Source organism: Canis lupus, chromosome 26, assembly GCF_048164855.1.
Source record: "Canis lupus baileyi chromosome 26, mCanLup2.hap1, whole genome shotgun sequence".
Classification (NCBI taxonomy): Eukaryota; Metazoa; Chordata; class Mammalia; order Carnivora; family Canidae; genus Canis; species Canis lupus.
Window position 1 is genome coordinate 43,728,958 of NC_132863.1, and position 23,302 is coordinate 43,752,259.

Consider the following 23,302-nt stretch of genomic DNA (forward strand, 5'->3'; position numbering starts at 1 on the left):
GCATGTCTCATTGAGCTTTTATAAAAGAAAAGAAATTCACGGAATGCATTCAGAAATTGACTTACGTCATTTATGTATTCACCACTGTTTATTACATCTTCTGTATTAAAGGTGAAGTGGCAGGTACTCCGAGGGCAAAGAGTTGACATAGTCCCTGCACTCAACGAGAGACTATAGTCCTACAGGAATCCTAAGTTATATGAAAAATCATGTTTTTTTTTTTTTTTTTTTTTTGAGGCCAGCTACCATGTGGATGACAAAGATATTGTTTAAATTCAGGGGCCTGAGAACTTTGTTTTGACTGTGCTGGTGAGCAGTGGCTTTATAGATGTTCATTCTAAGCCTTCAAGGCAGAGCATGGTTCTCATTGGTCAGACTTTCCCAGAGGTTGGGATGTGACCACCAGTGGTATGAGTGCTGGTGTGAGGCAGTGCACAGACAGGACCCCAGACGGGTCTGCGAGACACACAGCAACATGGGGACTCCCATTTTGGGCTCCTTCAGATGCCTGCTTGCCTTGAGGAGAAAGGCTCTGAATAGGTTTTATTTCATTTCACTCCAACACATGCCAGGCCCCCCGAGAGAGAGGACACTACACTCAGAGCTCTGGCAGGCAGTTCTGGTGAGACTTGTTTTGTGTTCTGCACTCTGTGCTTGCTTTATGGCAAGGGGTGCTGTTTTGTATTTATGGCAGGGATACAAAGCTAACATTTAAAGTAAAAGTAAGTAAAATTAGAACCAATGGGCACATTTACAGAAATACAAGACACTGATAGTGCATCAGCAGGGAAGCATGAAGGTACAGGACAGGTAGCAGGTGGGAGCGGAACAGGAGGAGGAGGAGCAGCAGCTGCCACCTCGGAAGGAGAAGGCGGCCCAGGCAGCCCATGGAGACGGAGGTGCAGTGCCAGAGGTAGTGCTCACATGGGCAGGGCAGGGTGTGTGAGCAGAGAGAGAGAGGCCTGAGAAGTGAGCGGACTGCACGTTGGAAACTTCGAGGGCCAGCCCAAGGGGTAGGTCCAGGTGGGTATGCAGTGTAGAGCCGTTGACACCTGTGGGAACATAAATGTGTAGGCCTGTGCAGGATGCACAGAGGGTGACGGCCAAACAAGAGGAGGAATTTGGCAGCAGGTGAGCGCAGGGTTCCTGTGGGAGAAGCACTGTGGGATCCAGTGCTCGGCTGGCCTGGGGCTCCTTCAGGCAGGAAGGGAACTTTCTATACATTGGGTTCAAGAGGGTGTGTGTGTTTTCCCACATAGTATGGAAGGTGTTGTTTACATGTTAGACACATTCACAGGTACATTCTCGAAGTCTGCTTGAAAGAACAGAAATACGAGAAGGTGGGAAATTAAGCTGAAATTTATGATAGAAGCCCAATACCCTAAATCAGTGGTACCAAAACCAGGCTATTCACGACAGTAGTGTAAGTTCCCATCCCCATTTCAGACCCACCAAATCTGAGTCTTTACAGTTGAGGTAAAGCCCCATGGCTTTCTGATTTAACTTAAGGGCTCCCAGAGTGATGCCAGTGGGCAGCTGAGTTTGGGGAACTGCCGGATCCAGAGCAATCAGATGTTATTTTCTTTGCCCCATAACGGTCACCGTCCCTTAGATGGCACGAAGCCGTCCTTTGCGTAGGCTGACTTCGCACATCCATATGAATGACCGTGTTGACAAACCTACAGCAAAACAGGACTGTCTGCACAGAGCTTCACAGAGAAGTTGATTTTATGTCACTGAAATACAACATTGCAAGGGAAGTCTGAAACATTTCTTGGTTACCTGAGAAGTTTCATCAGACACTGGCAAACTTTTGAAGATCAGCACGTTGGGCGCTTCAAGGGAAAGGAAGTAGGAAGGAAAGGGGAACTGAGGGTACCAGGGTTGCACAAGGGAAATGCAGGGCAGGTGAGAACTAGGAGTGTTGGCTCCTCCTGTCTCATGAAGGTGGCTGTCGAAGCCACTGCCAGTCAAGACAGGACACCGGCTATACTCCAGGGATACCTCAGGAGAGAATTTTCTGAACAATGAATCTGTTGCCAGAAGAGCAAGATAATGAACACTTTTAACTACAGGATTCACATAAAAATTGTCCCTGCAGAGCCACATAGAATTCTCCCCCATATTAGTTTGCTAATACTGGCTGCCATAACAAGGCACCACAAACCAGGTAACTCAACACAAATTTACTCACGTTCCTGAGGCACAGAGTCCGAAATCACAGTGTTGGCAGGATTGGTTCCTTCTAAGGGCTGTGAGATGGCCACCTTCTCCCTGCATGTCCTCATACGATTTTCTCTCTGTGGAGTCTGTCTCTGTGTCCCAATGTCCCCTTTTTATAAGGACACACCAGTCATATTGGATCAGGGCTCACCCCAGTAACAGCATCTTAACTACATCTACAGCGACCTGACTTCTGAAGGTGGCCTCATTCTGACATAGTGAGGGCTAGCGCTTCAACTTTTTGTGGGGGGATACGTTCAGTGTAGAACACTGTGCAATTTAGAAAATCATAGAGCGTGGGACAGTCAGGGGCCCACTTGAGTGGGAGCCATTCAGCCATATAACCAACGCTTGATAGCCTGGTATGTATCAACGCTGGGTCACACTCCAGCACTGGCTTGGGAATATTACTTCTCTGGGTTTCGGATTCTAATATGTAAAATGAAGGATTATAGTAAATTCTTAGACATTTTCCTTTTTGATCCAGGTTCCAAACCATGGCATTTTAAAATCATAAATGACAAATTTGTATGCTGCTATCAGATATCAAACTCCTGCTTCTAATTTAAAGTCTCTGAAGTGTAGAAATGCTAAGTGTATCAACCAAGGTTGGCTAATTGCTATGACCCACAGCTTTCACATTTTCACCTAATTCCGTGAAAGTTCTGGTTGGGCAGCTCTCTGCCAAGGGAAACTCAAGGACTCAGGCTCCTGCTCTCTTCTGGCTCAGACCTCCCCTGGGGTGTGGAGTATTGTGCACTCAGCTGACTGATGGGAACAGAGGAGACCATACAGTATAGGGGCCCAGGCCGGGGAGTGGTGCAGTTCCGACATCCATCACTCAGTCATGTGGCCACACTGAACTACAGGGATACCTAGGAAAGGTAGTAGAGCTGGTTGCCAGGGAAGAAGTGAACCCCAGCTGTTTCTGCCAAAACTGCCAAAAGGAAGAGTGATGTGCAGCACATCAGGGAACGGTCAGTAAAGTGAGATGAAGCCACAGCGTCTAAGTCTAAAAACAAATATTTTCATTTTTTCAAATAATGTCTGAAATTTAGAGAAACCAGTGTCATAAGAATGACTCAGGAACCTCATGAATATTTAGGATATACGTTTTCTTTATTCTTCAGTCTGTAGCTTTATACACATTTGGTTTTTCAGTTCACTAGAAGAGACTCAGGGCTTCAGATCACTTTGGGCACACTTGATTTCTAGAAAGAGATGTAGTTGCTAGGTTGGTTGGTTTGTTTTCACTCTAAACAAGTCACTAGCCAAAAAATTAATTGTATTCCTCACTGTGTTCTTCCTCCTTGGAATAAAGAGAAACACATTGGAGTAATTATAGTTTGCTGAATAAATGATGTGCTTGTTACTCAAAGCATGATCCATGGTCCTGCAATATTGGCATCACCTGGGAGGTTTTTTTTTTTCTTTTTAAGAAATGCAGACTCCCAGGTCCCTTCCCAGATCTGGAATCAAAATCTGCATTTTAATGAGATCTCCCCCTCACCTGGGATTTGCATGCACTGTAAAGTATAAGAACCCCTGATCTAGATGTTAGAGGTGTGACCTGTAGCATTTGACTTGCCACTGGCTTCATTTATTTAGGCTTTGTGGTCAGTGAGTAAGGTGTGTGGGTATTAGTACTTTATCTGTTACTGAAATGACTTGTTGAAATATCTTCTTCTGTTATGTGTGATCCCTTTGAGGGCAGCTCTCAAAGTTCATCTTTCTTTGTATGAGGTGAGGTGGTGTGGTAAAGGCATGGGCTCTGGGGCCAGACTCCCGGCTTGGGTCCAAGTCCCAGCTCCACCTGCTTAGCCGTGTGGTCCTGGAAAGTTCCATTGTTGCCCTGAGCCTTGGTTTCCTCATCTGTGAGACAAGTCAGATGTTATTCTAAGTACTTCATATGGCAAAATACGGCAAATCTGGCAAGTAGGTATCCAGAGTAGACCCTTTCATAATAATGTGATTATACTGTGAATTGACATTGAAACAAAATGAACGCAGGCTTGTGTTTCAAGTAACTTGAAAAGATGTAAACTTTTTTTTTTTTTTTTTTTTAAATGGGTTTTGCACTTAACTTGCTAGTGAGTTGTTAAAATATAAGGGACACAGTCATGGTGAATTTGAGCCTTCAGACCAGCCAGCTGGCACCATCCATGAGCACTGTGTTTGCCTATAAGAGTGTGTTGAAAAGCAGAGCTGTGCGATTGTAGAGGTCCTGGGTTCTCACCTTTGACAGTTTTAACATTTTCAGTGTGTGCTTTCCTTGGATCGAGGTGCCTGGATGAAAAAAATGCTTGTTGAAACGGACATTTTAATGTTCTTTGGTTAGTTACATTTGATTTGTGGGATGTGCTTTCAAAGCCTTTTTTCCTTCTATTTCGCTTTTTGCTTTCCAAGGGCTATTGCACTGACTTAGTGGATTTGATTTCATTTCCTCGCAAAGCTTCAGTTTATTAAGGCTTTAGACTCTGCTCCTGAATTATATATTTATTTCCTGTGCTTCCCGTTTCTCCTTTAGTTCTCCCGTGTTGTGCCACTTCATAGTTTTATACATGTTCAGTCTCATATGGTGCCATGAACTGTTTTGGAGAAAGAGAATAGAGAGAAAGTTCTCAGAACAATGAAAAGGTCATGGACTGTTGAGAGACTTGAATCTATGAGTGGAGAGGGTTAAGATCATTCCTGCCTTTGGCCAGTGCTGTTCGGTATGGTAACCACCAGCCACATGTGACTATTTCAATTTCAGTTCATTAAAATTTTCTTTAAATAAAGAATAAAATTCACTTAATCTGTCACACTGTCTGCATTTCAAATGCCCCGAAGCTGCCCTGTGGTCATGGTCGGTGTGGGACAGCCCGGTGGAGCTTGTAGCCATCAGGGCAGACGGTGCTGTTAGCACCCCGAGACTACGGGAATTCACAGCAACCGTTTTAAGAAAGTGTGTTTGGATTCTGGTTAGTTTCATTTTACCCAAAGGAAGCAGACTCTTCTGTGTTTTCCTAGGATTACCAGAACAGAGTTCTGTGGTTCACAGCCAAAGAGGCTGTTTTAGATAAGCAAAGGTTAGTTTTCAGGGGGAGTTTGCTCTTTATTAGAATCTCATATGCAATTGTGTGTTCAAAACAAGATGTGTTCTTAACTCGAACTTGGGCCAGCGTCTAAGTGTTTGGAGATTTTGATTTGCTGCCGTTTATGGAAACAGTCAGCCCTCCGGCTGGCGGATCCACATGCCCCCAGCAGTTCCTTGAGCTCCTTTTCCTCGTGATTTCTTCCTCAAAGCTAGAAAAGTGGCCTACGCTCGTCAGCAGTGTGTTTGTAAATTCATCTCACGACTAGCTTGTATCAAGGAGTCGTCTCTCATTGTCTCTTTGGTTGAAAGTTCTCTCATTACAAGTCTGGGGCACAGGCGATGGCCCCAGGGGGGCAGGCAGCGTGCAGCTCCCGCTCAGCGGCCCAGTCTCCCGTTGAGGTGGCGCTGCCGTGGGAAATGCCAGTGCGGCTCCACTGCAGCCTCCGCCCCGCGCAGCGCCCGCAGCCGGTGCCACCGCTCCAGGCACGTCACCACCAGGGGGTCCGTCGAGTCCAACGCGTAGGCGAACAAGGAAGGGGACCGAACTATCCACGGCAGGTCTCCTGGTCCGTACACGCAGCTGTCATGGACATAGCGACCTGCAAAAGAAGCATGAGAACTTAGCTGCCTTTGTGTCCTCCGTCAGTTTACATTCACACACAGAGAGGGACGCTTCTCCCGGATCAGCCGTCGGGCCCCTGCCTCACAGGACCTTAGACGGGACACGATTTCCCGGATGGCCCTGATGGGAGCTTCTGTGTGGGATTTAGAATCTAAATGGGGGACAGGCGTGCTGTGTGCAATGGGTGCTACTTTAAGGGAATGCGGTGGAATGGTTGTGAATCATGAACACGCAAGGGAGGCATAGTAGTGCTTGTCTCTCGTTTGCCTGGTCAGCTCTGAATTCTCTATCAGCCTTCACGAACAACCTCAGTTGTGGGGGGTGCGCAAGAATTGCATAGGTGCTAACAGGTCGTTGCTGCAGTCCGTTTCTGCTCCGGCAGGGTGAGTGTGTGATGTAACTAGGAGGGAGAACTGAAATGGTGGTTCGAATCCTGTGCTGACCTCCCAGCAGCCTGTTCCGTGCACTCACAGGCCCTCCCCGGCAGCGTGACGTGGCCCCGCCGCCACTGTGGTTCACAGAGGAGCGGGCGCTCAGTTTGTGTGAGGGAGGGGTCTGTCCAGGTGGGCCCTGCTCCTCTCTCCACGCCCATACAGCCCTCCTTCTCCTAAAACCTGCCAGAGGGAAATACCACAGGACGGGAGGAACTGTGTGCACAGGATCACTGAGTGGTGTTTGTGAGCAGGAGAAGGTGGGGAGAACCTTCCCCTTGGGAGCAGGTGTTCATCCCGTAAGGAGCCAAGCAGCTGGCGCGCAGAGAACGCTCTGCCGATGGCCCTGTTTTCAGGACTCAGATCTTTCTCACTGAGAGGCATCCTTGGTACAGCGTCACAGAGTCTCAGTAGAATTGCATTTCACCAGTTGGAAAGTCGGAGTATGAAGACAAGCAGTGTGAAGAACTTCGGACAGAGTGAAAAAGAGTCCCTCGACTGTGCCTGGATAATCCTGTCCTTTATATACACACAAGTTAGAGCTGGAAGGGAAAGGGAACCCAAGCCAGTGGAAAGTCCTCAGAGCTGGGTTCATGCTGTTTGGTGACCAGGAGTAGGCTGTTGCTGATAACAGCAGGGTGACAGGCACTCTTTGTATCAGCTCATCCAGTGGAGGGGCACCAGGCAGCGGCACCTGGCTCGAGACCCACATCCTGTGCCGCTGCCTGGGACATCGGGGGTGACTCGCTCCTCCAGGCCTAGGGTTCCCCATCTGTACAGTGTGCTTATGATAGTTAATAACCCAGAGTCATTGTGAGGCCTGACTGCAGGCCCAGAGCCGGGCTCTGGGAGGGGGCAGGGTCTAGCACAGTCCCTGCCAGGGCTTGGCCTGTGGCGGGGGCCGGCGGAATGCTGGCCATCCATGGCCACATCACCGCTCTGCTGGCCAACGGTGTGCATACCGAAGTGAGCAACAGCAAGAACTTTCAGAAGTGTTTACTTTGGGGCAGTGATGATTGTTGATAAGATCCACAGTAATTAGGCTTTTTGGCAGACGCTCAAATACCCAGGTTGTCACTATATGAAATTCTAAATCGATATTATTGATAGCAGCAGCCCTACATGACTTCTTCTGTGAGTGAATCATGTTTTCAGGAAGAATCTGAGCTCCACCCTGCAGGCCCCTGGCCTTTCCCGAGCATTTATTCCCCAGTCTTGTCAATCCCAGTGCATCATGGCAGCAAGAACCTGCTTTCTGAAGAAAGGCCAAGGTTGCTGCTTACCCTCCTGTTTGGCTATCACCTTTTTCTGTGTGTGAAGAGCTCCCTAATTGAATCCTGGCGAAAGTATTTATTACTAGAAAATTATTCTAGCCCTTCCTGACCTGATAACCTGTCAGGAGGGTGGCTGTGCACATGACAACAGGAATTACTCATCTTTGAATTACTCTGATATTAGGTTTTACATTTTTCACTTGTTTACAACCTGTCTCTTTTGGGTCAGTCTTATAAATACCTTGAGAACTGGGGTGAACCCAGCTGAGATTGCATATCTGGTCTGCTGTAACTCAACCCCGCGGACCGCACCCGAATGCACCATGAGACTAGGTGGTTCTATTTTCACAGTAGCTCCCACTGTGGCTGGAAAGCTGCAAGCAGGCAGAAGGGTGGGCCAGATCTGCTCAGACAGAGGATGTTGTTCCCCAGTCCCCTGCACGCACGTCTGCTGTGCTCTCCCTGCTTTCTCTGTCCCCCACAGTTGGCAGCCCCATAAAGGTCAGACACCTCGACTTCCTTTCCATGTGGGCTCCCAGAGCATTTGCACCTCTCTCTACCGGACTTGTGTGCATGGCGCAGTGACCGTTTGCCTCCATCTCCTCCCCAAGACCATCTGCTCCTCTCAGACAGCCATCAGATCCTGGGCTTCAGGTGGGCGGGAGGAGCCGGTGCCCAGAGAGGAGGCATGAACAGCCTGGCGGGAGCCCAGGCCCAGTGCTCCCACTCCCTGGGCCTTTCCCCCTAGACTGTGGTGCCTGAGAATCTGCAGTCAGCCAGTTCTTTTCCAGCCTTTTCACCAGAGAAGGCACTGCCCTCCCCACCCCAAGTCTTGCTTTTCTGTATTGTCCTGGTAACTAAAACCTCTGAGACAGCGGACACAGAGGCAAAATAATTCACAGTTCACAGGGAGAGTCTTCTGAGGGCAAAGCGAAAAGATCTTCCTTCAGCAAGAACTACTCAAAAACCCGCTCTGGAGCATACACCCGTATTACTCGTCTATTCCAGTAGAGACTTAGGGAGACATGGAGCTTTTTTTTTTTTTTTACATGGAGCTTTTTTAAATAAATGTTTGAGTTTGAATTCTAGGAGCACGTGGAAGCCAGCTAGCTTGTGTATTTTTATTTTAAAACCTTTAAAGTTACAGCCTGGTTTTGTGTTCACTTTGTGAAAATTTATCAATTTGTGCACTTTAATGTCTAGATGTTAGAATTAAGTAAGTTCTAAAAAGATTGATCCAATGGAATTGGACTGTCACTAATCACATCGCTACTTCTGCTAATGATTGTCTGCGTCTCCCCATGTTACCCTGGCAGCAGTTGTATAGTTTTCATAAAATTGGAAGGCTTGCTTTTGGTTTGGTTCAGTTTTTACCTTTACACCCATCATGAACACTTCCCTCCTCGTTTCTCCATTTAACAGCTCGAACATTTCCTTCCCAGCCGGAGTCTGGTGTGGCTCCTGGGGCATCTGGGGGGAAACAGAACAAGCATTGCAGCACACAGACAGCTCCTCAGCCCTCCCCTCCTCCACTGTCAGGGATAGAGGTGGGGGGAGGGGGGAAACGGAAAGTCTGGCCTCACTCGGAGTGTTGGGTCATCATCTGATGAGGGGTTAATGCTCTGGGGATGGGTGGGGGGTGCTGGGCTGGCCCTCTGTTCTGGAGTTGGGCTTCACTTTCGCTTTCTTCCTTTTCTCCATTCCTAGTAATTCACTGAACAGCCTGTCCTTGGCATGATGATGTTGGGTTTCTTGGGATTGTGTTTTCTCCATGATAGCCCTCTGAGGTGATTTGAAAATAGGATTTTTAATAGATATGAGAGATTATAGTGAGATCCTAACCAGACCATGAGTTCTGCTTGATTCATTGTTTGCGCTGTCATCTGGACCAGTTAGCTTAGCTGTTTGAACTTGAAGCCACACCCGCTATAGAAGCTGATCAGCTTTGTACAAAGAGAAAATAATTCCACTTAAAGAAGGACATCAGATTTCCCTCTGCCCTTCAGAGAACCAGAGGTATCCTGTCTGCCACCCAGAAAATTACTACTTTTAATATTTTCTATTCCTTTTTTAAAAGGTTTTATTTGAGAGGGCTCATAAGCAGGGGGAGCCTCAGGCTGTTGGAGAGGTAGAAGCAGGCTCCCTGCTGAGCAGAGTCTGACATGAGGCTCCATCCCAGGATGCTGGGATCATGACCTGAGCCCAAGGCAGACGCTTAACTGACTGAGCCACCCACACGCCCCAATATATTCTATTCTTCAAGAGCCCCTAGCATAATGTCTGGCTCTAGTAGGTATGCAGTAGTATTTACTAAGTGAATGAAGAAGTTTCTGAAGATCTATGCCCAGATGCTGGTATGATTTTTTTCCAGAGAGGAAACAGAAGCAGCTGGGCTGGTTTGGGAATGTGGTGCACTCTCAGCAAACCTCAGACCCCTAAAACTGAAGACCCTTCTGTAACCTCAAGTGAAAGATCCTGTACAACGTGGAGCTATTTGCCAAGCCATAGTAAAATAGTGAAATAGCAAGACTTGTCACTCAAGAGTAAACTTCTGCTGTTGCTGCCTCTACTCTGACCAGACCCCATATTGCTGGGTTGGCCTTACCTCTCAGCCTGTTCAGCGTCACCCAGTAATGGCGCTCTGGGCTCTGCACATCTTTGGACCACCGGAGCATGTCTTTTGCGCGGGCGTCAGTCAGTACAAAGTCTACAAACTTCCTTGTTAGGACATAGTAGGCGCTTCCAAAATAAATTGTTAAGTTATGGGGTGGTTTGTCTTTGAATTTTGAATTTGGAGATATGTGCATATTTCCTTCAGAGCTGAATTCAGGATGACTTTCACTTGTCTTGTATTTCACATTTGGTGGTTGGATTACTCCAGGAGTGATGTTTTTATCATTCCATTTGCTTCTGATGTAATGTATGATTTCTTTGTTGGTTTTGATTGGAAAATCCTGTCCACAAAGGTTAATGACATAGTGCCATTGAAATTTGGAATGGACCAGATCTTTCATACAATTAATATCTGCCTGTAGTCTTGTAAAGCCAGTGTAAGCCACTCTTGCTCTCTTTGAGGAAATAAAAATATTTCCAAAACAGTTAACCAGGGTTTGCACAGCAGTCGTGTACTTCTTTGGGACCTTTTCATCCACATAAATACAGTAAACATTTTGAGGCACATAAATAGCTCTGAGAAGTTGCACAAACATCGCCAGCTCCTTATGAATAGTTATAATATATGCCAAAGAGAAATTTCCCTCTTCTGCAGACAAGGGTCTGGTTATGAAATGCAAGTCCTGGGAAATCCTAGAACAGTTTCCTGGTGTGCGTAAATGAGCAAGTATTTGAGAAGCATGAGGGGTTTTACAAAATCTTGCGATTTGAAGGGCGGCCCCTTTCCCTTCAAGTAAAGCTGAACACAGTTCATCTGGATAAAAACCACATTCCACTACTGCTGGATAGGTGGGTTTCTCCTCTGCTTCCTCAGGAGTTGGATTCCTTAAATAAAGAAAAACAAAGATGCAAATGCCTGCACACACGAGGAGCCCAGGCTTCGTGGCTCGCAGCTGGCTCATGTTTCGGGCTCCAAGGGCCTTCTTGTCACCATGGTTTAAAATGTTTTCCTTTCAGCTTCCTAAGAGAACAACAGGTAGACTTTAGGGTGTGGCAACTCTTCCCCAACCTACAGCTCGACTGAAGCGCAGGGGCATAACGTGTATAACATGCTCAGTGTTTCTGTACCTGTTTGCATATACGCCTGCGAAACCATCGCCACAGTCACCAGGACAAGCATTCCCCTCACCCTTGAAAGTTTCCTTGTATGCCTTTTACTCCATCCTCCTTCCACCCTCCCTCTGGGCTATTTCTGATATTCTGTTATTGTAGATTCACTGGCATGTTCCATTAACTTTATATAAATGGAGTTGTACACTGTGTAGTTTTTGCCTGGCTTGTTTCACTTAGGGTACAGATTTTGAGGTTTCATCCACATCATTGCATTCATCACCGTCCTTGCCTCTTTATAACTGAGCAGGGTTCCATTGTGTGGGCAAGCCACAGTTTACCTGTTCATCTGCTGTGGGCATTGAAATTGTTTCCAGTTATAGGATATTACTAGGTGCTATAAGCATTCATGCACAAGACTTTGACCCTTTGTTTTTGTTTTTGTATTTCAGTAGCTTTATTGAAAGCTATAGCCCTTAGCACCAAAACATAGTAGTTGTTAGGTGACCTCCAGCAACTCAGAATTAACACTGATGTATTCAAACTATTGAAATATAGATCAGCCTTTGGGAAAACTGAAAAGTTATCCACGAAACATGTTTACAAAAGTGTAAGATATGCTGTGGGTCTGTGGTTTATTTTCCGGTACTTATTGACCAATAATGTGATATCAGAATTGGGCACAGCTGTCCTGGATGGACTCAGGCTACACATTGCACTGAGTAGCTGTTTGCAAAACTTGTGATGCTGGAGATCTCCTTACATTCACTGACATCCTAGAAAATCCTGATGACTAAAAAGTTCATAATCATAAATGTTGCCTACCTAAGACTTGCTTTTGGCACAGTAGGGGCAATTAGTGAAAGTATAATTCTCATCCTTTTAAACACAGTTCTAAATTAGGAGCAATAGCAGTTTAAAAAAAAAAACACTTAGTGAAAACTTCTGGAATGTTAAATCAGCAGGTTTCCAGGGTGATGTTAACAGGACTGTTGTTTTTGTTTCCCTGGGGGTAAATACATAGCAGTGTAACTGCCAGCTATTTCCCAAAGTGGGTGTACCATTTTACATTCCCAGCAGCAGTGTAGCAGAGTTCTAGTCACTTTATATCCTCCCCAGCACTTGGTGTGGTCAGATTCATTATTTTAACCATTCTGATAGGTGACTGGTGATGGTTCATTTTGGTTTTACTTTGCATTTTACTTTGCATTTCACTTTGCATTTCCTTAATGATGTTGAGCATATTTGCATGTGTTTACTGCTGTAATCTTGACAGGCAAAAAAATCTCAAATATTTATTTTGGACAGAAATACTTTTCTGTTCCGCGTTATTCAGAGTTCATTTTGTGCTGTCTCTCTGTATCATGTTATATAACTCTTTTCCAGTAAAAGAAGCAACAAATCAGAAATATTATGATCATAGAATTTGTCTTGTTGACATGAGTTGATTATGTTTAGAGAAGGCTTCAGTGATTAAAAACAAGATATCTTTATCTAATATTATTTGATAATAATTGAGTTGCCTTTCTGGAGCCCTGCAGAAATGCATAAATGGCTTAGCAGGAGTAAAGGTGGTGACCAAAGGCATTTTAATTAATTAATTATTAATGCATGAAAGGCATCATCATCTTTGAAATTTAGGAAGAAGAATGAGCAGGTAAACTGTCTGTGTTGTTAGTAATTACAATTTCCATAAAAAGCTTTACCATTGCCTATTTAAAAATCCCATTTGCTTTTGAGCAATGTTCTGTCTCAGATTTGACACTAGTCCCTTGGCCTCCTACATTATTATAAATGGCATTTAGATGAAGCATTGACCAGGCAGCCTTTTGAGTTATCCTTGTGTTCTTAAACTGTGAGCCAGTGAAAGTTCTAAATGCTGACTGTGGGCTGTGAGTTTAAAAAAAGTATTTATTTTCCTTGTATGGTTTTGTTTTACCCACCCTGCTTCAAACATAAAAAGCAGCTACTGCCCACATAGACCAAGTTACAGTGTTTTAGGCCAGTTCAGTAAATGTTTATAGATAGCCCCAAACATGAAACATTAGGGCATAATTTTAAAGACATTTTTAGAAATTATGTAATACTTTTTACAAATGCAAAAACTCACGTAATGAACACATTTCATATCTGGTATGTAAAATAAAACCTAGAAATTTAGCAGGAAGAAAATTCCTTCTTGAAATTAAAATAAAGCTTTTAACTACTTTTACAAACTTTAATTCAAGGGCACCCATGTGCCATAGTTTGTTGCATTTTCTCTTGTACTATAGCTTTGGCTTGTTTGGTTTTGTTTCTAGGCTTGTGGTCAAAGTAAAACATTGTGGTCTCATCACAGAAATTTTGCTAGCCCCACTTCACTGACAAATCACACCCCGTGTAAACTGTGGCTCCACCACAGGGAATTGGATCTTTTCAGTAGTTTGTAATAATTAAATGAGGACAAGTCCCATGTGTAATCCGCTATCCTTTAGGGTAATACCTGGGCTAAGTGTTTTCTCTCCCTTCTGTAGAGACAGAAGAGCTTGGCTGTGTTCATCTGCCGCCACTCGGCCTCCCAATTCTGTCAATGAAGCGCTGCCCAGTTAAACCTTCCTTCCAGCTCAGGTTCCCTCTGTGATTGAGAAGTAGGTGTGCCCTAGAATGCCACCGGCCGTGGGGACCAGGGTCAGCAGCAGTGAAGCTTTGTTGTCATTGCTTCAGCACAGGCCCTTTAAGGCAGGCAGCCCTGCCTCCTAAGTGCGGCCTCCCGAGGCCTCGCCACTGTCGCGGTTCTTGCTGTGGCTTTAATACGACACCTAGTGGGCAGCATGGAAATCCCCACGGGCCTCCCCCCTTCGGGGCTGGCCAGGTCATCTTTCAGCAGGGGGTGGGCACCATTTTCAGTTTGCAAATATTGGCTAGCCTTGATTCTTGGTGACTTGTGGGTTTGTCTATCATGTAAACTCGACTTTTGTTGCCATAATGAAAATGTAATTATTAAACATGCAACTTTTCTATCACTGAACTAATTTCTGAGACATGTAAGTGGTGTTTTTCAAGTGTGGGGATAATACACAGCTCATTAAAAAGTACAGTCTTACTGACTTCTGGACCCTTTTTTTCTCCCACAAAAACCTATATTTAAAATATTTATTTTGAAGGCTTTAGAAAGGGGCGCCTGGGTGGGCTTAGCTGTTTAAGCATCTGCCTTCAGCTCAGGTCATGATCTCAGGGTCCTAGGATCCAGTGCAAGGTCAGGCTCCCTGCTGTCTCCTTCTCTCTCCCTCCCCTTCTCCCTCTCCCTCTGCTCGCACTATCTCTCCCTCCCTTTCTCTAATACATAAATCTTAAAAAAAAAAAAAAAGAAAAAAGAAAAGAAAGAAAAAGAAAAAGACTTTAGAAAGAGTAGCAGTTATCCTTGTGTTTTATGGAGCAGATAATATGAAGATTGTCCAGATCAGGCCCATTTTTACTATTCCAGTATGTTCTTTCCTCACCTTACTGGAGTCACACATGGCTCCTGAAACTGTTATTTTGTGTGTGAGAACATTCTCTTTTCATGTACTGTCAGTTACTGAAGTTACCTTTCCTGGGCCTTACATACCCTAATAATCTGTTAGTCCCTCCATCACCACAGCCTTTGGGAGGCAGAATCAGTGAGTATGTTCAGGGTGCAATAGAATCAAATAGCAAATAGAATTAAATAGACCATGAGTAATGTTTTGAAGATCATATGTTTAGTTGACTGAAGACATTTGACACCCAACAGATAGTGGAGAGTCTCTTTCAGTAAAAATAATTACCAAAGCTATGGTTAAGGATGGGGTTTAAAGTTTTTCCCTGGGACACCTGGGGAGCTCAGCAGTTGAACGTCTGCCTTTGGCTCAAGGTGTGATCCCAGGGTTCTGGGATCGAGTCCTGCATTGGGCTCCCTGCATGGAGCCTGCTTCTCCCTCTGCCTGTGTCTCTGCCTCTCTCTCTCTGTGTCTTTCATGAATAAATAAATAAAATCTTTTAAAAAATAGTTTTTCCCTATTTATAGTGTTAGAATCTATATAATAGGAGAAATGATTTTCAGGTAATAGTTCTCAAAATGGACTAGTTTTGCTTTTTTTTTTTTAATTTTTATTTATTTATGATAGAGAGAGAGAGGCAGAGAGAGAGAGGCGGAGACACAGGGAGAGGGAGAAGCAGGCTCCATGCACCAGGAGCCCGATGTGGGATTCGATCCCGGGTCTCCAGGATCACGCCCTGGGCCAAAGGCAGGCGCCAAACCGCTGCGCCACCCAGGGATCCCTAGTTTTGCTTTTTATGTTTTTGCCCAAGCATATAATACTGTCAAGGAGTTGTTTCAAAACATATTACTCCCCTAATTATTAGACCAAGTGAGTATATTTTTCTTTTTCTTTTCTTCTTTAGCCAGCCACAGTGCCCCCCCTTCACCACCCCATGGCAAGCCTTAACAGCCAGAAACAAAAGTTAGCGGCGTGGGTTGATATCGTGTATTACCACGAGAACACTTTCTTTAAGAGCAGTCATTTTGAATTTGTTAGGATAGGATTTAATTATAAAGACTTTTCAGGGGAGTTGACAACATCCTGTAGAAGCTAACTCTTTTTGCTAAATCTTTTATACTTTTTTTTTTTACAAGGGTAATTTCTGTGAGTTAACAGATAATGAGTGGGCCTCTTTAAAGATGAACTTAAAATAGTTTCCTGTATGTTTTAGAATATTACTGTTTTAGAGCATTAACATTAGCTTGCCAAGATTAAATCATTGAGTCTCCATTTTCTGGACTTAAGATGGAATGTACCATAGGACCTGCCCCATAGGAACACCGGGATAGGAGTTCCGGAGCAGGTGGATGGGTGTGAGTTTCCTACTGAGCCTGGCTGGGGGACGTACTCAGCTTTAGCAGGATTGGGGTGCTTAGCATTGACCCCAAGACCATGAATGTCGATGCTCTCTATTTATAGTAGGTTTATCCTAAAAAAGCCACTTAAGCCACAGCAATGAAAATTTGGTGCCTGTTATTTTATGGTCTCTGGGCTCAGAATGATTCCCAGTATCCACAAATTAAATCATTTGGTTTTCTTGAACTCTTTTAGTTTACAACGTGAGACTGATTTTGAATTCAAACACTGTTCAACTATCCAGCAAAATAGATGTCTTAGTCACAGCATGTATACGGTTTCAGCCATTTCAATACAAAGAGGAAAACTTTTTATGATATCCTACCCAAAATCACCACAACAAAAATAGCATGATTGGCACAAAGTGAGGCCTTGAACATGGCCTTGAGGCTGACTTGGTTATTATCTGCGGTATGAGGAAGGAGCAGCTGGTGGCATTTTAAATTTAAAAATCTAATCTCCAACTTGAAAATATTCCACTTTTATTTTCTTTGGCTGAAACGAAGACCAAGGGCTGTTTTTGAGAGAAAAAGATGCCTGCTACATATGCATTTTAAAATATTACTGATCTTCCACTATTTATGTTTTAAAACTATAAAGGAGGCAAAAAAAATTTTTAATAATTGTAACCTGCTCAGCCTCTGGCATTCATGATCTGGGCATATTTAGTGAAGCACTTACCAAAAGCCGTTCCTCATATTCCAAGGGCTGGAATGCTGGCCGTGTCCGTCCCAGCCCAGTTTTTCTCTCCCATGGGTGGTTCTCTTCCCATGGCTTCCGCTCAAATCACATGAACGGAGTTGCTTGGCAGGTTTTGTTACCCTTTCATCCCTGGAGGATTTTATTCTTGTTGGTTGCAACCTGCAGATTGAAAAATAGTCGCTTCTTCTCTGAGTATTTCTCAACGACCGGATCACTGCTTCACAAAACACGACGAGACAGCAGCCGTAATCACTCAGCCCAGATGAAGGGCAGCAGAGTGCTCTGGTGTTCTGAAAGCTGGATGAAGCCCTAGCAGTTGCAGGGCAAATTCTATAAATGTTTTTAAAAATTGGAGGCCAGTTTTCATCAGAAGAATAAATAATAAAAGTCCTTTAAAAATCTTGTTTGCGGGGATCCCTGGGTGGCTCAGCGGTTTGGCGCCTGCCTTCGGCCCAGGGTGTGATCCTGGGGTCCCGGGATCAAGTCCCGCGTCAGGCTCCCTGCATGGAGCCTGCTTCTCCCTCGGCCTGTGTCTCTGCCTCTCTCAGTGTCTCTCATGAATAAATAAATAAAATCTTAAAAAAAAAAAATCTTGTTTGCTTCCTAAATAGCATTCGGAACAATGCAAGCGTCTCAGCACGGCTCTCCAGAGGGCCTGAGTTCAGGGACGCAGGTGAGCCGTGCCCTGCTCAGTCCTCTGCGGCTCCCAGGGGCGGGGCTGTGCCGCGGCACGTGGCTGAGGTGGCCCCTCTGCTCCACCGTCAGTGACTCTTCCCTTTGTTGCTCTCCGCTGCTGGATGCCTGTACTCTCCCCTTCTTTCCCTCCTCTAGTTTAAAAGCTTCCCTCACTTGCTATGTCTTTAGGTTTCCCACAAACAGCTCTGCTAAGAGTAGTGGAGCCAAGAGACTAGAGTTACACACGGTGGAGGCTTATCCTCTTGCATGGATGGATCCAGGCACTGGAGCTTGACTTTTAGTCAGAGGAGTACAGGTTCACTTCACCTGCCCGCAGGTGACTCGAAGCATCTGTTGCTCTTCTGTGGAACAGATTTCTGTTGCCATAGAAAGATTTCTTCATTGAGCAGATAAAGTCTAGTGTCTTTAGGCTCATGGAGTTGCAGCATGGCTGTGTGTGGCAGGTATGCTTTTTATAAAAAAGATTTGTGCCGCCTTTCAGTAGTGAGATCTCGGATGTGTTTGGAGATCTTTGGATGCCTGAACAAGAATCAGGAAAGGAAAGGTCCTTTCACATATGGCAAGGCTGCTGGTGAAGTCTTGCTGCGGTGTGTGCCCCCTGTACCTTGAATGCTTGTTGGAAAAGTCATCCTGTGGGTACTCGTGACCTGGGCCCTTTGTAGTGGCCTGTCCCTAGGGGATAAGGATTGGTGCTGGATTTCACCTGTGACCTCATAGCCTGAACCTGGAAGGAGGAAGAATCACTAAGCCAAAAAGCAGTGAAAGAAACAGCTGAGAACATAGAGTGGCCTGCATGCATCTTTACACTTCCATAGCCCTAAGGGAAATATAGGATAAAACCAAACATACGGGAGGAATTACTGTCATAAATGGAGCAAAGGTTAATAGGCCTAATGTATTGACTTCTTATACAGGTTGGTTCAAGTCAAAATGTTTTTGAATGAATGTCCTAATAAAGTGGACCTATAAGCATATACACGTAATCAGTGAGAGAGGCAGTAGGAATGCGGTAGGGATTTTTGTTTCTTAACCAAAGCCAAAAAGGAGTTTACCTTCTTTTGCCTTCTAGATCAGGGTAAGTTTTTTTGTTCCTTCAAATTATCTGGTCTGCTGGGCCCTCTCACATGTTGTAGGGAGTGTAAAGTTAATATGATCTTTCAGGGGAACTATTTGGCTTTAAAATTTTATTCCCTTTCCTCTTCATTTGGAGTAGTATTTCTTCAGTCTCTATTTTCATTCAGACATAGCATGATTATTTACTGGATGCCCTGTGTGCAGGATCCTGGGCCCCAGCTGAAGACGACAATGACCAGTCCCTCCCTCCGACATGTGACAGAGGGAAGCACTGTTTTACAAGTCAGTACACACATGGGCACATGCTTTTTTACTGTGTGCCACGAAGCACTCTGCAGGAATCAGGCTGTGTGGCGGAGAATATACAAGTCCCACAGTGGGATTTAGGGGTCTGAGATGCATTTCATTGATTGTTTTTTACAAATGTTATTTGTAAGAATAGTGATTGAGAAACCACTCTTCCATTTGTTTGTGATACAGACATACAGATAGAGTAGCATACAGTCATAATTCTACCCGTTCCCTCGGTGCTTTCCTGCTGACTTTTTTTTTTCTAATGCTTTTAAAAACTATTAATCTCCAGAGGTCATATGGATATACAGTTTGTAGTTGTCTTCTCTTAGCATGATAATAAGCACTTTCAACATTTTCAGAAACTCTGAAATAACTATCTGCCCTTCTTTCTAAAGAATGTATTGTGATTTTTTTTTCTATTTTTTTTAAGATTTTTTTTTTTAAGATTTTATTTATTTATTCATGAGAGAGACACAGAGAGAGAGAGAGGCAGAGGCACAGGCAGAGGGAGAAGCAGGCTCCACGCAGAGAGCCTGATGTGGGACTCGATCCAGGGTCTCCAGGATCATGCCCTGGGTTGCAGGCGGCGCTAAACCGCTGCGCCACCGGGGCTGCCCTTTTTTTAAGATTTTATTTATTCATGATAGACATAGAAAGAGAGAAGGCAGAGACACAGGCAGAGGGAGAAGCAGGCTCCATGCCGGGAGCCCAACGCGGGACTCGATCCCGGGACTCCATGATCGCACCCTGGGCCGAAGGCAGGTGCTAAACCGCTGAGCCACCCAGGGATCCCCTATTGTGATATATTTAACTATTTCCCCATTTGGGGGACATCTAGATTATAACTGATCAAAGGAAGCTAATTGAAGATAAATCTGTGGTTTCAACTGTGCAGTAAGTAACCATACACATAGAAAAATGCATTTGGGGGCATCTGGATGGCTCAGTGGTTGAACGTCTGCTTTTGGCTCAGGTTGTGGTCCTGGGATCAAGTCCCACATCAGGCTCCTTGCAGGGAGCCTGCTTCTCCCTCTGCCTTTGTCTCCACCTCTGTCTCTTATGAATAAATTAAAAAAACAAAAAGAAAAATGCATTTGCGGGCATACATGGGTGTTTGCACATATATGTGTTACTTCATAAGTGGAGAAAAGGTCCGTCCCTTTGGGTCAGCCGTGCTTTTGCCGCAGCCCTCCCCTCCCTCAGTGACCCTCCCTTAACCCTTCAGTCCCTAGAGAAGAACCCAGCCTGGCAGCTGGTACTGTGGACAGAAATCTGCTTCCTGCTCTGGCTTCACTTTCCCCAAGGGATGGGCCACTCACCCAAGTTCCTGGGGTCAGTCAGAGGCCTGCCAGGGTCAAACCCATACCAGGAGCATGTGAAGGGCCTGTGGCCAGTGGGAGGGTCATGTGCCCCAGCTCTAGGGGGCAGCCCTGCTCAGGTCCCAGCAATTGAGGCCTTGAGAGTACAGGTTCAGTATTGATAGATCTTTTGCATTTGGGGGAGAAAGAAAAATATCTCAATTTTTAAAAGTGTGAGAGGTTCCTGACTTTTTATATGCTTAGTGGCTAATTCAGTTTTAAAAATATAACTCCAGGCACAACACACCACAACTGTATGTAGAACAGGGTCCACAGTCCTATCTAGACAACTAAACGGTCACAGGTGGAGGAGACAGTTGACTGCTGAGAGCTGCTGTAGAAAGCCTGGAGTGTGGGGGGGCAAGACGGGCCAGCGGGACAAATGGGGACTCCTTTCTATCTCTTGGTTGTGTGCTCGGAGGGTTATTGACGCCATAGCCCTGGCCCCACTGGGCTGTATCCACCTCCCAATTCTGTTCTTGTAGATCCCTTTTCATTGTCACCTCAGGACAGAGATCTCCCAGGGGAAGGCTCTACCCAAACCTCCCACAGCGCGGGGCTTCCCAGAGGGCCGCCTCTTGCAGAGCCCGGAGGCCTCCCAGCAGTGATAACAAAAAACAAGCTCCTTTTCTTCCAAGGCAGTCCCAGCTAGGTGCCCTGTCAGGTTCCCTTTTATTGTTCATGTGACTTCTCTGTGGCCCTGATGTTGATTTGTGGGCCACAGTGGGATCTCGTCAGTTGTGACAGCTTACCAGATCTCCCCTAGAAAAGGAGGTGCCTTGGGCCCGTGTGGTGGGTTTTGGAGGTGAGAACCAAGCTTAGGCAGCACCTGAAGGGTCAGCGCATGTCGACTGGCTCTCCTGTGTGTTGGGAGGTGCTGGGAAGGTCTTGGCAGCTTTTAAGAAGAACAATTCAGTGTCTTGTGCTGAGAATGTGTTGTAGAAAAGAGATTCTGGGTACAGTAGGTCAGTGGCTCTTCCTGTTTCGGGGATAGTAGGCTTTCGAGGACTCACTGGGGTCAGCACATGATGTGCTCACAGCTCATATTTATCCCGGCATTCTAGTAAGGCTCTGTGGCCACTGGTAAGGGACAGAGACCCAGGCAGACTCGGCAGGAATCCAGCAGGCTCTCTCCCTTCCATGAAGGGACACAGACACACTTGCCTCTGCAAGGCAGATGCAGCCACACGTGTGTGAGGTTTCTCCCAAGGAAGCTACTTAAGAGACGTCATGTGTCCTGGAGATGGGGCTGTGTCGGAACAGGTCGCTCTCCTACAGGAAAGCACAAACCCACAGCTGTGGCCCGTGGTGGTTGGCTGTTGGGTGCCCAGCCCTGTGCTACGGTCCCTACAGCGTCACCCTAAACTCTTGCCTCATCCCCCACTGGGTTGGGAGTTCCGCTTACTTCCCATTGAACAGATGTGGTAACTGAGGCCAAGACCATCCACGGGTGTGTCTGGGCCTTGGGACCCACAGGAGGAGGAAGAAGACAGAACAGATGCTGCCCCAGATCCTTCCCTCCCTCCACAGGGCAGGCTCCCCAGGGGGGCTTTAGGACCAAGCTGAAGAGCAGCCCCTGCCTCTAGACAGGTCCTCCCGCTGTCCTACTGGGACGGAGCCCAGTTCCCCCAGTTGGCCGCCTGCCCAGGCACTGGAGCAGGGAGGGGTTCCTCCATGGGCAGCGTCTGCGTCACCTGAGAACCATGAGAAGTGCAGGGGATGGGAACCCCCCCCCCCCCCGGAGCTCCTGGGTCGGGCACCGGCCAGGGCTCCCCTCGCTCCCGGAGACCCTGCCGTCCCCAGGCTGCCGACCATCCGCTCCATCTGGGACAGGTCGTCTGCGGGCTTGTTCCCTTTGAGCCCGTGGCCAGTGGTGCGCGGCAGGCACAGCACAGGCTCTCGTGACATTGGTCCTCCTGAGAGGACGTGGCAGCAGGTGCTGAGAAGATATTGCTGATTCCCACCACAGACTGTTCCTGAATGCCCATGGGCGGGGGCGGGGGGTATCCCGTGTCCGGGGCCATGGGACAGACCTGGGTGGAAAGAAGCCTGACACAGGAAATGGTGGGCACCCTTCACTGCGCAGAGCTAGGCCCTTGCAGAGCTAGCCCTCTCAAGCCTGCCACGCTGACTCCATACCCAGAACTTGCCAAAGCAGGGCTCAGGGTGAGCGTTTGGGCTAGCTGCCCTCTGCGTGGTGATGCAGTCTCCTCTGTGTTCTCCCTCTCCAGTGTGGGGCTGCCTTCCAGGACGACGACGTCATTGTGCTCAATGGCACCAAGGAGGATGTGGAAACGCTGAAGAAGAGGATGGAGGAGAGGAGGCTGAGGGCAAAGGTCGGGAAGGTAATGGAGCCTTCAGGTGCCTGGCGGTGCTTTCGGGTGTGCAGTGATTAAGGTGCTTTTTATGACCTCCAAGGGTTCCAGTCAGGGCTCACTGTGTGGGGCACAGCACTTCTGCTCTCCTTTATTCAGCTGCTTCATCCGTGACGTGGGGATGGTGACAGCCCCTGCGCAGGACAGGTGTGGTTAGGAGGTCACCAAGATTGTCCCTGGAGTGCAGCCCAGGGAGGGGCAGCCACCACCACCACTGTGCTGCCACTGGCTTTAAGAGTGTGTCCTGGGTGCATAAAACTTGTGCCATAGAGGTTCCCAGCACATCTGGAGAGCCTCTGCTGTGCAGGTCTGAATGTCCTTGGGAGTACCCTGGAGATCGGGGGGGCCCCCAGAGCCTGTGATCCCTGCCCACTGCTGAGGCACCTCAGGTAGCCGGCGGGGGGTGGGGTGGGGTAACAGCCTTCCCATGACTGGGGGCTGCCCCCAGCCTCCCTGAGCCTCCAGTGGGGCCTCTAGTGGTGAGGACTGGCGGGGAAGCCAGTGAGGAACCAAAGCTAAGGGTGGATGCGTGACAAGGAGGCTTTGTTTTGTGGCC

At 46.6% G+C, this 23,302-nt stretch overlaps 2 protein-coding genes across 9 annotated transcripts in view; one reads left to right on the forward strand and one right to left on the reverse strand.

The window, feature by feature from the left end:
- Positions 1-23,302, forward strand: part of RTF2 (replication termination factor 2) — a 40,807-nt gene that overhangs the window by 13,567 nt on the left and 3,938 nt on the right. For 2 of the 4 annotated variants that reach the window (XM_072801494.1, XM_072801495.1), the window contains exon 6: positions 22,603-22,716. The exons of the other annotated variants lie outside the window; for them this stretch is intronic. In XM_072801494.1, the coding sequence (XP_072657595.1) occupies positions 22,603-22,716 (114 nt within the window). The remainder of the gene's footprint in view (positions 1-22,602; positions 22,717-23,302) is intronic. 4 annotated transcript variants of the gene reach the window in all.
- LOC140618668 (beta-1,3-galactosyl-O-glycosyl-glycoprotein beta-1,6-N-acetylglucosaminyltransferase 7-like) overlaps positions 3,324-23,302 on the reverse strand; it is a 28,166-nt gene continuing 8,187 nt past the window's right edge. Inside the window, exons 1-5 of one of the 5 annotated variants that reach the window (XR_012018730.1) lie at positions 16,929-17,782; positions 10,235-11,263; positions 9,004-9,099; positions 5,373-5,901; positions 3,324-4,811 (exon numbers count right to left, since the gene is read on the reverse strand). Coding sequence is in view for 3 of the 5 variants with exons in the window: in XM_072801490.1 (XP_072657591.1) it covers positions 5,678-5,901; positions 9,004-9,099; positions 10,235-11,204 (1,290 nt within the window). In the remaining 2 variants the exon portion in view is untranslated. Of the gene's footprint in view, positions 5,902-9,003; positions 9,100-10,234; positions 11,264-16,928; positions 17,783-23,302 lie in introns of those variants that run through there. The other 4 variants (XR_012018731.1, XM_072801490.1, XM_072801493.1 and 1 more) reach the window with 4 other exon arrangements.